The sequence below is a fragment of the Heteronotia binoei genome, chromosome 15 (genome assembly GCF_032191835.1).
Source record: "Heteronotia binoei isolate CCM8104 ecotype False Entrance Well chromosome 15, APGP_CSIRO_Hbin_v1, whole genome shotgun sequence".
In the NCBI taxonomy this organism is placed as follows: domain Eukaryota; kingdom Metazoa; phylum Chordata; class Lepidosauria; order Squamata; family Gekkonidae; genus Heteronotia; species Heteronotia binoei.
This window is the reverse complement of record NC_083237.1, coordinates 62,463,532-62,476,778: the sequence shown is the minus strand read 5'-3', so window position 1 is coordinate 62,476,778 and position 13,247 is coordinate 62,463,532. Positions and strand designations below refer to the sequence as shown.

The 13,247-nt window shown below is 50.0% G+C and overlaps 1 protein-coding gene across 1 annotated transcript in view; it reads left to right on the top strand.

The window, feature by feature from the left end:
• The window catches only part of TLK2 (tousled like kinase 2), a 72,717-nt gene extending 67,612 nt beyond the window's left edge, over window positions 1-5,105 (top strand). Inside the window, exon 22 of the mRNA XM_060255481.1 lies at window positions 1,973-5,105. Coding sequence (XP_060111464.1) covers window positions 1,973-2,146 — 174 coding nt within the window. The 3' untranslated portion in view covers window positions 2,147-5,105. The remainder of the gene's footprint in view (window positions 1-1,972) is intronic.
• The last annotated feature ends 8,142 nt before the right edge of the window (window positions 5,106-13,247 follow it).

Below are 13,247 nucleotides of genomic sequence, written 5' to 3'. Positions count from 1 at the left end.
TGGGAAGCAGAAGGTCCCAGCTTCAATCCCCGGCATCTCCAACTAAAAAGGGTCCAAGCAAGTAAGTGTGAAAAACCTCAACTGGAGACCTGGAGAGCCACTGCCAGTCAGGGGAGGGACGGTGGCTCAGTGGTAGAGCAACTGCTTGGTAAGCAAAAGGTCCCAGCATCTCCAACTGTGAAAAGGGTCCAGGCAAGTAGGCGTGAAAAACCTCAACTGGAGACCTGGAGAGCCACTGCCAGTCAGGGGAGGGACGGTGGCTCAGTGGTAGAGCAACTGCTTGGTAAGCAAAAGGTCCCAGCATCTCCAACTGTGAAAAGGGTCCAAGCAAGTAGGCGTGAAAAACCTCAACTAGAGACCTGGAGAGCTGCTGCCAGTCTGAGAAGACAATACTCACTTCGATGGACCAAGGGTCCGATTCAGTACAAGGCAGCTTCATATGTTCATATGTTCAACAGATACCCTGTGAGGTGGGTGGGGCTGAGAGAGCTCTCCCAGAAGCTGCCCTTTCAAGGACAGCTTTGCAAAAGCTATGGCTGACCTAAGGCCATTCCAGCATCTGCAAGTGGAAGAGTGCGGAATCAGAAACCCAGTTCTCCCAGATAAGAGTCTGCGCACTTAACTACTACACCAAACTGACTCTCCCTCCCCCCCGAGACATTGGAGAGCCAGTTTGAGTAGACAAGACTGACCTTGAGGGACCAGTAGTCAGGTTCGGTATAAGGCCAGTTTTTTGCATGCTGCTGTCTTTCTCTCATCATAAGAGCAACAGAACTTGTGGCACCTTGCACCCAGATTCTCTGATATTTTCTCAATCCTCTTTACCTGCTCCAAGAAAGACCAAGTGCGCGGACTCTTATCTGAGAGAACCGGGTTTGATTCCCCACTCCTCCACTCGCAGCTGCTGGAATGGCCTTGGGTCAGCCAGAGCTCTGGCAGAGCTGTCCTTGAAAGGGCAGCTTCTGTCAGAGCTCTCTCAGCCCCGCCCACCTCACAGGGTGTCTGTTGTGGGGGGAGAAAGATAAAGGAGATTGTGAGCCACTCTGAGATTCAGAGTATAGGGCAGGATATAAATCCAATATCTTCTTCTGTTGAAAAGAGGGAAGAGAAATAGAGCTGCACCTACCCCTAGCCCCAAGAGACCTCCTTGCCATTGTTAAGGGGGGGGGAGGCAAACAGTGCCATGGGTGGCCGTAGTCTGGCCTCTTCAGACTTCCAGATGACAGACAGCTTTTAGAAGAAGATAGAAGAAGAAGATACTGGATTTATATCCCGCCCTCCACTCCGAAGAGTCTCAGAGCGGCTCACAATCTCCTTTCCCTTCCTCCCCCACAACAGACACCCTGTGAGGTAGATGAAGATATTGGATTTATATCCCGCCCTCCACTCCGAAGAGTCTCAGAGCGGCTCACAATCTCCTTTCCCTTCTTCCCCCACAACAGACACCCTGTGAGGTAGATGAAGATATTGGATTTATATCCCGCCCTCCACTCCTAAGAGTCTCAGAGCTGCTCACAATCTCCTTTCCCTTCCTCCCTCACAGCAGACACCCTGTGAGGTAGATGGAGATATTGGATTTATATCCCACCCTTCACTGCGAAGAGTCTCAGAGCAGCTCACAATCTCCTTTCCCTTCCTCCCCCACAACAGACACCCTGTGAGGTGGGTGGGGCTGGAGAGGGCTCTCACAGCAGCTGCCCTTTCAAGGACAACCTCTGCCAGAGCTATGGCTGACCCAAGGCCATTCCAGCAGCTGCAAGGGGAGGAGTGGGGAATCAAACCCGGTTCTCCCAGATAAGAGTCCGCACACTTAACCACTACACCAAACCTGCTCTCTTTTCTGTGGAGGATCTGCCCGTGGCCAGCCCTTTAAAGGTTCAGGCAGCCAAAGATGGGTAAGCTGGTCCCGGGTGCTCTACCCCAGGAGCATTTTGTGCTGACTTTCTCTCCCCCTCTGTGGTTTGTCCTTCAGGCGTTTATCAGGCGCTGCTTGGCCTACCGGAAAGAGGATCGGATAGACGTTCAGCAGTTGGCCTGCGACCCCTACTTGCTCCCCCACATCCGCAAATCGGTGTCCACGAGCAGCCCAGCGGGGGCTGCGGTCGCCTCCACCTCCGGCTCCTCGAATAACAGCTCTTCAAACTGAGCGGGGACAAACAGGCCCGGCCACGAAAAAAGAAAAAGGTAAAAAAAAGAAAAAGAAAAGAAGTTAACCGGAACTGCAGAAAGCGAGCGAGAGAGACGGACATTTGGAAAAGCGGCCTTGGGACTGGGTGCGAGGATTCTGCGGAAGGGCCTCGTGAAACCGGCGTCAAGCGCTTTGTTTTTTTTCCCTCTTGCGTTCTCGTCCCATCCCTCGAGCGAGGCGTCGTCGGCTCTCGGCGAGGATCCGCGGCGGCTTAGCCCGGCTGCACGGTCAAGGCGGTCGGTCGGTCGGCTGCAGAAGCGCGGCCCGCTTTGGGCAAGAGAGGGAATCGAGGGTTCCACGGACTGTGAACTTCCAGACCCCCGCAGGGCCAAGGTGTGGATCTACGATGCGGGGCGCACGCACACACACACACACTTGGTGTGGTGAGCGGTGGACTCGGGGGCAGGGGGGAAGAGGCTGGACTCAGTCCACTGTCGATATTTAAAAAAAAAAATGTTCTTTTAAATGCAATTTTAGGCTACGTCCCCTCGGGAGGGAAGGCGGGGGGGACCACAGAGGTGATGCGGTGAGGTTCTGCTGGAGGGTCTAGCCTCTCTCATCCTCTTGGTACCCTTTGCAAGGGAGCGCGGAGATCCAGCCGGTTGGCGGCACTAGTCATTAGCGCGTTACCCCAAACGATTTCTTTTTTTTTTTTTTTAACATAACTCTTTTTACTGGTTATAAGGTGAACTAACTAGTAGGTTGATGTGGCAGCCCCTCCCCCCCCCTCTTCACCCCCCCCCCCCTCAGCCTGGCGTCTGTTCAGGGACGGAGAACTACAATTTAGTACCGAGGTGGCGTGGCAGCCGCGAGCACATAGGATTCTCTCGCCTCCTCTCCCGGAACTGCTTCTTGGCGACTATTTGGCAGTTATTCCCCTCCCCCCCCCCCCCCCCCCCCCCGCAATGTAAATCTGCCTGTTAAAGAGGGGGGGCAGAGACATAATTTGGTTTCCTTCCTCTTGGAAGTCTTTTGGAGGACAGATCAGAACCAGCACCCGTGGATGCTGATTCCGAGACGTCTCTCTAGCTACGCCACCTCTTTCCCCCCACACACGCCTCACCTTCCCACTCTTTGGTTTCTGTGCTATCTCGGACGCATCAGCTACAGTTAATGCAAACTGAAGGAAAACCCATCCTTAAGAACAAGCTGGTTTTCTGGTCCCGAAACATTGGGTGGGTGTGTTCATCCCTTGGCGGCTCGAGATGTTTTGTTTTTAACGTCCCTACCTTGTTCCCGATTCCTTCCCTCCTAGAGAGAACATTAAAACCAAAGACTAATCCAGTTTCTTGAAACTTGTGGCAGAATGCTACATCCATATGTGGCCACAATCTCTTTTTTTTTTTTTTTTGTCTTCTGAAAATAGTCAACGCCACTGGATGCCGCGGCCCTTTGGCCAAGGTGTCCGTCCCGTACCCGCCCCTGGTCCTACCTCCATCTTTCCTCCATAACTAGCCACAGGGAGCGATGCTCATGGGAGCTTCAGGGGCAGGCCACGCGGAAGACGTGAGGCGCGACAAGGAGCGCGGGAGCACCGCAAGGAAGCAGTCGTGGTGCACACAGGTGCTCACCTGTAGCGACTTTTGCAGGGCAGGTAGGGAGATCTAGACGCTCAAATATCCAGGAATTGATAACACCATCCTGGCCAGTAGTGAAAGCAGTGCTCAAATGGCCTAGGAGAAGCATGTACCCAAAGAAGCAAGAAGACTTAAGTATGCCGTGAGTACAACTTCTGATACTAAGAGAGAGCGCATGTCTTCTGCTGCTTTGTTGTTGTTTTAATCCAACCCTGAAAAGGCGCCGTGAGTGATGAGAACAGGAGGCGCTTCTCGTGAGTTTGAGATGTTCTATGCCTTGGAACCAAAAGAGGATTGGGAAGAACGTACCATCTTTTGATCGTTCGTCGGGTCTGTCAGTGGAGTATCTGGTATCCTTTCTACTGGCAGAAGGCCTCTATTTGACTGGGGGTCAGTGGGGGTTGGGGAGCATAAGACCTGAATCCTCCAGGTTTTTCCCTCTGGTACAGCTTAATTCTCTTTTCCGACATTGTCTCCCCCAGCCCATCTAGTCGTTGGTTTCCTCTGAACATCTCCAGAAGAGAACACACAGCTAGATGCTTCCCCTTTTCCCACCCGCCCTCCAGTCCTTAGCTGCAAAGCAAACTGGTACCTGTTATTCTGGGGGAGGGGGCCTTATTCCCAGGCGGTTCCCCCGGAACGCAGCTTGGAATCCCATCAGACCCGTTAGAAAGCAAAGGCCAATTTCTGTCCTGTGGGGACCGGCACGGCCTCCTTTTCCCACCCCTTTACGTCTCAGCCGGTTTGAAGCAGGGAGGTGTTTTCTTATTTCCCCGTCATTGTTCTGAAGACGTGCAAGAGCCCCGTCCTCGTCCGAGCATCAGCCTTTAGCTTTCTTGCCTTAGAAACCACTCCAGAAGCAGGTTAAAATTTGCATCCGTAATACTTGATCGTCCAGAGAGAACCCCTGACCCCTGTGGATTTAAAATTTTCAGAAAGGCCCAACCCCGCTTTTGGCCAAGCCTTCCCTCCCGCCCCCACCGCTGCCCCCGTGGATTAGGGCTTTCAAGAGATCCCAAGTTCCCAGCGGTGCCTCAGGAGGTCACCTGAAGCCTAGTTTTGTGGCATTCCCAAGCAAAACAGGCTTGTGCGTCACTTGGGGTGAGAAGCAGATTGTGACTTTCCTCCCTCCCCCCCCCCCCCCCGTCTTTATTTTTGAATAAAGCTGTTGCTAAAATGGGTTTTTATTTCAGATAACTAATCCTTTTTATTGCCACACAGTTCATTTTATTGAAAATAAAAAGAAAAGTATGGGTTTGTAACTTGAAACTAGGCCAGACTGTTTTGGCTTTGCCCAACAGATGAAAATATGGATATTAAACAAGTTTTAAGATACTGAACCTCTTCACTTGTCTGTTTTATGTTTAAAAGGGTTGAGAGTTGCTTATGCTAGATCAGGGGTGGCCATACTGTGGCTCAGGGGCCATGTGTGGCTCTTGAATCCCCCCCCCATCGGTTGGCTTGGAGAATGCATTCAAAGTTAAAGTTGCTTTCTTTCCACCTCTCTCTCCCCCAATCTATTTGCCTTCCTTCCTTCCTTCCTTCCTTCCTTCCTTCCTTCCTTCCTTCCTTCCTTCCTTCCTTCCTTCCTTCCTTCCTTCCTTCCTTCCTTCCTTCCTTCCTTCCTTCCTGTCTGTGGCTCTTAGATATCTGACATTCATGTCTTGAGGCTCTCAAACATCAGACGTTTCTTCCATGTGGCTCTTAGGTTAAGCAATTTCAGCCACCCCCTGTGCTAGATAATTCACGGAGTGGCTTGCCACAGAGGTGTGGGCATGAGCAGGCAGCCCATCAAAAGAAAGGAAAGAGCTCTGTCACTCATTTATTTATTTATTTATTTTATGACTTCTATCCCGCCCTTCCCAACAAGTGGCTCAGGGCGGCTTACAACACAGGAATCTAACATAAATAGGCGTTAAACATAGAGCATTAAATTTAAACATTAAACCATTTAAAACATTGAACCATTTAAAACATTGGGGGCAGCAGACATCCAGTATAACTACGCTCAGTTTCTCGTACCAGCTAGTCATAGGCCAGCCGGAAGAGGGTTGTCTTACAGGCCCTGCGGAACTGGGCGAGGTCCCGCAGGGCCCTCACCTCTTCCGGCAGCTGGTTCCACCGGGAGGGGGCCATAATAGAAAAGGCCCGGTCCCTTGTCGATTTTAAGCGGGCTTCCTTTGGCCCGGGGATATCTAGGAGATTTTGAGTTCCCGATCTCAGTACTCTCTGGGGAACATGCGGGGAGAGACGGTCCTTCAGGTAGGCAGGTCCTAGGCCATATTACCTAATGGGGACAGCCATTGCCAAATGGATCTGTAGTTTGAGCAGGAAGAACATAAGACTGCATGGGTAGATCAGTAGGAGAAAAATGGTGCAAAGGAGAGCAATTTATTGGACCCTTTAGTTCCCACAGTCTGAAGAAAGGAGCCGGGACTCCCCTCCCGCAAATTTTTGTTCATCTTTAAAGCACTACTGGACTCATTTCTACTTCCATAGTTTGAGCAACGGTTCTCATCGGCTCAGCTGGGAAGCGTGTGGGGGAATGCGCCACAGCACTCTTAATAGGCCAAGAGGTGAAAAGAAAGAAAACCTGGATGCAAGCGAGGTGCTCCTTCCACCCCCAGAGAGACACGGAGAACTAGCAGCATGCCACAGGAACTGCTTTACAAGCCGGAAGTTCAGACCGGGCAAAATGTACTACACTTTCTAAAGGTGCCTTTTTCGTTTCCGGCTGCAAAATAATCCTTGGAAGTGTATGCTCAGCGCTTGGTGAAATCTGACGCGGAGGGTCAATGATTAAAAATAAACCATTGTGCAGACTCGCATAATTGATACAGCTTGCAAAACTGACTTGCTTTGGGATGGTGTTTGGAGGCCTTTTTGAAATTAATGCCCCAGGGGTAGCCGTATTAATCTGTTGCAAAAAAATCAAGACAGAAATTCACGAGCACCTTAAAGACTAACGCAGTGTATTCCAGCAATAGCTTCTTGTAAGCGAGCTCATTTCGTCAGCCGCGTCTTTAAAGGGCCCTGGGGCTTCAGTGTATTTTTTTTTCAAATGAAGAAAAGTGAATTAAAACCATGGAGTCCCGGCGTAGAATCGTGCTACAGTAATAAAGGAGGGAAACTGGCAATTCGGCTCACTTTTTATGGATTAAAGCTGGCCGTTTGTGGAAAGCATCGTCTGTGCAAATTCTTCCTTTTGTCACTAGAGGACAGGCTGAGAGTAAATATCAAAGCCAATAATTGCAAAACTGCCAGGGCTGTAAGAGCTGCTCTTGTCCTGCAAGAAAAAAATTTCAAAGGTTCGTATGTGAGCCTCAACTACTCACGCAGGCATGAGGCTGCCCGCTGTATCTCTGAGTGATTCACTGATGTAACCTTGGCTCTTCTGCTACTGGTATGCAAATCTTTCCTCCATCTGTACTGGAGAGGATTGGGACATTTCAGTCATTCTCAACTGAGATACAGCTGAGTTTAGTTGCCTTTGTATGAGGTTGTCCGCTGTCTCTGTATGAATCAATGGAATTCAGCAATAAGGAGACATCTCCAGAGGCCAGTAGTGCCGAGAAGGTTATGCTTCTCTAAGGGCCGGCAGGTCTAACGTAATACCAAAATGTTGTTAGAAAGTAGCAATGAAGTAATCCTGCGTAACTAACATGTTTCAGCAAATGCATATAAATACCATCTTAAGCTTGAAACTGAACATCAAAAAAACTAAGATCATGACATCCAGCCCCATCATACCTTCGCAAATAGAAGGGGAAGACATGGAAGTAGTGACAGATTTCACATTTCTGGGATCCAAGATCACTGCAGATGGTGACTGTAGCCATGGAATTAAAAGACGTTTGCTCCTTGAGAGGACAGCTGTGGTGAACCTGGGCAGTATAATACAAAGTAGAGACATCAGCCTGCCAACAAAAGTCCGTGTAGAAGAAGAAGAAGATGATATTGGATTTATATCCCGCCCTCCACTCCGAAGAGTCTCAGAGCGGCTCACAATCTCCTTTACCTTCCTCCCCCACAACAGACACACTATGAAGTAGATGAGGATATTGGATTTATATCTCGCCCTCCACTCCGAAGAGTCTCGAGCGGCTCACAATCTCCTTTCCCTTCCTCCCCCACAACAGACACCCTGTGAGGTAGATGAAGATACTGGATTTATATCCCGCCCTCCATTCCGAAGAGTCTCAGAGCGGCTCACAATCTCCTTTCCCTTCCTCCCCCACAACAGACACCCTGTGAGGTGGGTGGGGCTGGAGAGGGCTCTCCCAGCAGCTGCCCTTTCAAGGACAACCTCTGCCAGAGCTATGGCTGACCCAAGGCCATTCCAGCAGGTGCAAGTGGAGGAGTGGGGAATCAAACCCGGTTCTCCCAGATAAGAGTCTGCACACTTAACCACTACACCAAACCGGCTCTCCAAAGTCAAAGCGATGGTCTTCCCAGTAGTAATATAGGGCTGTGAGACCTGAAACATAAGGAAGGCTGAGTGCAGAAGAATAGATGCTTTCGAGCTGTGGTGCTGGAGAAGAATCTTGAGAGTCCCTTGGACTGCAAGAAGATCAAATCAGTCGATCCTAAGGGATAATCAACCCAGACTGTTCCCTGGAAAGTCAGATGCTGAAGCTCATATCCTTTGGCCACTCAATGAGAAGGGAGCACTCACTGGAGAAGATCCTGATGCTGGGAAAGACAGAAGGCAAAAGAAGAAGGGAACGGCAAAAGATGAGATGGCTGGACAGCGTTATTGATGTAACAAACACGAATTTGAGCAGACTTCGGAGGATGGTGGGCCTGGTGTGACTTGGTCCATGGGGTCGCAAAGAGTCGGACTCAACTGTGCGACCGAACAAAAAAATTCCTGGCAAATCAGCCGTTTATTCACAGGATGCTTTAATGAGCTGGTTGCATTTTGTTGCTAATGCCTTAGTGTGCAGATGTCTATAAAATACCAGTAGTGGAGTAAAGGTAAAGGTAGTCCCCTGTGCGAGTGCCAGTCGTTTCCGACTCTGGGGTGACATTGTTCATTTTACCAAGCTCGGAAGGATTGAAGGCTGAGTCGACCTGGAGCCGGCTACCTGAATCCAGTTTCTGCCGGGATCGAACTCAGGTCGTGAGCAGAGCTTAGGACTGCAGTACTGCAGCTTTAGCACTCTGCGCCGCGGGGCTCTTAGTAGTGGAGTAGAGAGTTCAAATTACAGCAGAGAGTTGGAGGTGACCCTTGGCTGGGTGGCATACAGTCTGCATTACAAAGGCACAGTGGGGGACCTTCAAGGACTTAAAAGGGGCATGGATCTCATTTTTGCCTGCCCCGCTTTTTCCCTTCCCTGGAAGCCCTCTTAGGTTCCTCCCCCCTTCATGCCAGACAGACCTTTTCTTGCCCCCCTCTTTATGGCTTTCCTTCACTCCCCCAGGCAGCCTCTACCCAAAGGGGCCCAGTTGCATGAGGCTCATCGCCAAGCCCAGTTGTGCAGTGGGGAACCTGCAGCATCTTGGGTAGGGCACCTCATTTTCTCCAGTATTCCCTTCTCCCACCCACTGTTCTCGACCTGCTTCTGTATTACCCATGGGTTCTATTGATTCCTACAAGCAACAGTTGTGACCAAAGGAATGCAGCTTTGTTCAGCTTTAACAAAGAGTAACAGTGAGAATACTGCTCCATAGCGCAGAGCGGTAAAGCTGCAGTCCAAGCTCTCTGTTCACGACCTGGGTTCGATCCTGGTGGAAGCTGGGTTCAGGTAGCCAGCTCTAGGTTGACTCATCCTTCCGAGGTCGGTCAAATGAGTCCTCAGCTTGCTGGGGGCAAAGTGTAGAGGACTGAGGAAGGCAATGGCAAACCACCCCGTAAAAAGTCCGCCGTGAAAACGTGATGCGACGTCACTCCAGAGTCGGAAACGACTGCTGCTTGCACAGGGGACTACTTTGACCTTTACTTTAACAGTGAGAATATCCCTCACCCACCTCGATGAGCTTTATTAAGGAGAAAGAAAAGTCTACTTCACAAGGCTAGCAGTCTGTCCCGGAAACTAGGCTGGAGTGCAGAGCTTCTCTGCAGCTTCCACACAGCTCAGAAATCGTGTCTCCCTCTTTGAGGCTTCTTCTTCCAAGCTGTCTACACTGTCCTATCACCTCAAGTGTTCTACATCTACAGTGCTGTGTAGAATTTAACCCCCTGCTGCCCTGGGACAGCCATTCACGTGGAGGAGGACTGTATGGCTTACTTCCCTATGAAGAAAGGTTGAAACGCTTGGGACTCTTTAGCTTGGAGAAACGTCGACTGCGGGGTGACATGAGAGAGGTTTACAAGATAATGCATGGGATGGAGAAAGTAGGGAAAGAAGTCCTTTTCTCCCTTTCTCACAACACAAGAACTCGTGGGCATTCGATGAAATTGCTGAGCAGACAGGTTAAAACGGATAAAAGGAAGTACTTCTTCACCCAAAGGGTGATTAACATGTGGAATTCACTGCCACAGGAGGTGGTGGCGGCCACAAGCATGGCCACCTTCAAGAGGGGGTTAGATAAAAATATGGAGCAGAGGTCCATCAGTGGCTATTAGCCACAGTGTGTGTGTGTGTGTGTGTGTGTGTGTATTTGGCCGCTGTGTGACACAGAATGTTGGACTGGATGAGCCATTGGCCTGATCCAACATGGCTTCTCTTATGCTCTTATGTGACACCAAGTGTTGGACTGGATGGGCCATTGACCTGATCTAACATGGCTTCTCTTATTTTCTTATGTGACACCAAGTGTTGGACTGGATGGGCCACTGGCCTGATCTAACATGGCTTCTCTTATGTTCTTCTGTGACACAGAGTGTTGGACTGGATGGGCCACTGGCCTGATCTAACATGGCTTCTCTTATGTTCTTATGTGACACCAAGTGTTGGACTGGATGGGCCACTGGCCTGATCCAACATGGCTTCTCTTATGTTCTTCTGTGACACAGAGTGTTGGACTGGATGGGCCGTTGGCCTGATCCAACATGGCTTCTCTTATGTTCTTATGTTCACATACCTCCTCATGATTAATTTCCATTACAGCTTCCTGCTTTCCTATCCACCCACCAACCTACCTCTTATCTGCCTGCTACCTTCAGCTATATTTGTTAAATTTGTTTTACTTGGTTTTCCCTCCACTTTTTCCCACACCGGGGACTCAAAGCAGCTTGCACGATTCTCCTGCAGTGTTATCCTCACAACCACCCTAGGAGGTGTAGGTTAGTCTGAATGTGTGTGACTCTCCCAAGGTCACCCAGCGGGCATCATTGCAGAATGGGGATTCAAATCTGAGTCTCCCCGATCCTAGTCTGAAATTTTAACACCTAAACAACACTGGCTTTTGTGGGGTGGCTAGTGCGGAACAAGTAGCAAGCAGCCAGGCAAGTGACATGGTATGAAGTTGCCTAGTGGTTACTGGCAAGCCTGGTCCTAATGAGACCTGGACATGACGTTGCCTCCTCCCCCTGCCTTTTACCAACAGAAAAAAAAGGCTTGAAGTCTGACAATACTACGTGGTTGCATAGCAACAGCCACTGAGGGCATTCATTTCTTAAAAGCACAGGCATTGCTTCTACTATTTTGAGTAGTTTTAACAAACCTAAATGTACGTTTTTTAGAATTCAGATTTTTCTGCAAACCTAGGGCATTTTTCAGGTTTGTGGAAAGATTTGTCTGTCACACAACCAGTTTTTCTGAGGCTCCGTCTACCACAACTTACCAAGGAGGGGGAATATGCCTTTATTCAGGCCACCACGCAGGCAAAGCCTCCAAAGAAGGCCATTAAATCCAGGTCCCTTTTTTCACCACACCGCACCAGGGAAGGGGGAACATGCCTTTACTCCTTCACTTGCAGCTGCTGGAATGGCCTTGGGTCTGCCATAGCTCTCATAGGAGTTGTCCTTGAAAGGGCAGCTGCTGTAAAAGCTCTTTTAGCCCCACCCGCCTCACAGGGTGTCTGTTGTGGGGGAGGAAGGGAAAGGAGATTGTGAGCCGCTCTGAGACTCTTCGGAGTGGAGGGCGGGATATAAATCCAGTATCTTCATCTACCTCACAGGGTCTCTGTTGTGGGGGGGAGGAAGGGAAAGGAGATTGTGAGCCGCTCTGAGACTCTTCGGAATGGAGGGCAGGATATAAATCCAGTATCTTCATCTACCTCACAGGGTGTCTGTTGTGGGGGGGAGGAAGGGAAAGGAGATTGTGAGCCACTCAGAGACTCTTTGGAGTGGAGGGCGGGATATAAATCCAATATCTTCATCTACCTCACAGGGTTTTGTTGTGGGGGAAGGAAGGTAAAGGAGATTATGAGCCGCTCTGAGACTCTTCAAAGTGAAGGGCGGGATATAAATCCAGTATCTTCATCTACCTCAAAGGGTGTCTGTTGGGGGAGGAAGGTAAAGGAAGTTGTGAGCCGCTCTGAGCTCTTTGGAGTGGAGGGCGGGATATAAATCCAATATCTTCATCTACCTCACAGGGTGTCTGTTGTGGGAGGGGGGGGGAAGGTAAAGGAGATTGTGAGCCACTCTGAGATTCAGAGTATAGGGTGGGATATAGATCCAATATCTTCTTCAGGGCTGCTCTTCTGAGTCCAGCTCTATCCTTACACGCCTTCAGGAGAAACTGGTGGCAGCAAGAACAGGCAGCTCTGCTGTGCGAACCCCTAGGCAACCAAGGCGCAGAGAATGGCCGTTTATCATGATGACAAAAAAGGGAAAATGGAGAGAAAAATCTCAGTCTCCAAACTGAGGTGAGGAAAAACACACAGAACAGCAGTGGATATCCTCTCTCCGCAGCAGCAGGGAAAGAACTGAGGGAGTAGTGCTCCTCTTCCCGGTCAGGGACAAGAGGCGTTCCCAGTTTAATAGAAATCTTGGAAATCTATTCTGTGGCAGACTTGTCCTCAGGCGGTTCCCCCTCACACCCATGTGTGCCTGCACAGAAGAGCACTCGATGAACAATGGTTACAGGTACGTGCAACCCCATTTTCGTGGCTCCAGTCTCTGGATTGAGGTAACCACAAGTTTGGCCATGTTGAGAATTAAGATGCATTGATAATGATGCACAGCAACATATGTGCAATGGAACAAAAAAGAATCAAAGCTTGGACTCTTGGAGCCGGTTTGGTGTAGTGGTTAAGTGTGCGGACTCTTATCTGGGAGAAGCGGGTTTGATTCCCCACTCCTCCACTTGCACCTGCTGGAATGGCCTTGGGTCAGCCATAGCTCTGGCAGAGGTTGTCCTTGAAAGGGCAGCTGCTGGGAGAGCCCTCTCCAGCCCCACCCACCTCACAGGGTGTCTGTTGTTGGGGAGGAAGATAAAGGAGATTGTGAGCCGCTCTGAGACTCTTTGGAGTGGAGGGCGGGATATAAATCCAATATCTTCATCTACCTCACAGGGTGACTGTTGTGGGGGAGGAAGGTAAAGGAGATTGTGAGCCGCTCTGAGACTCTTCGGAGTGGAGGGCAGGATATAAAT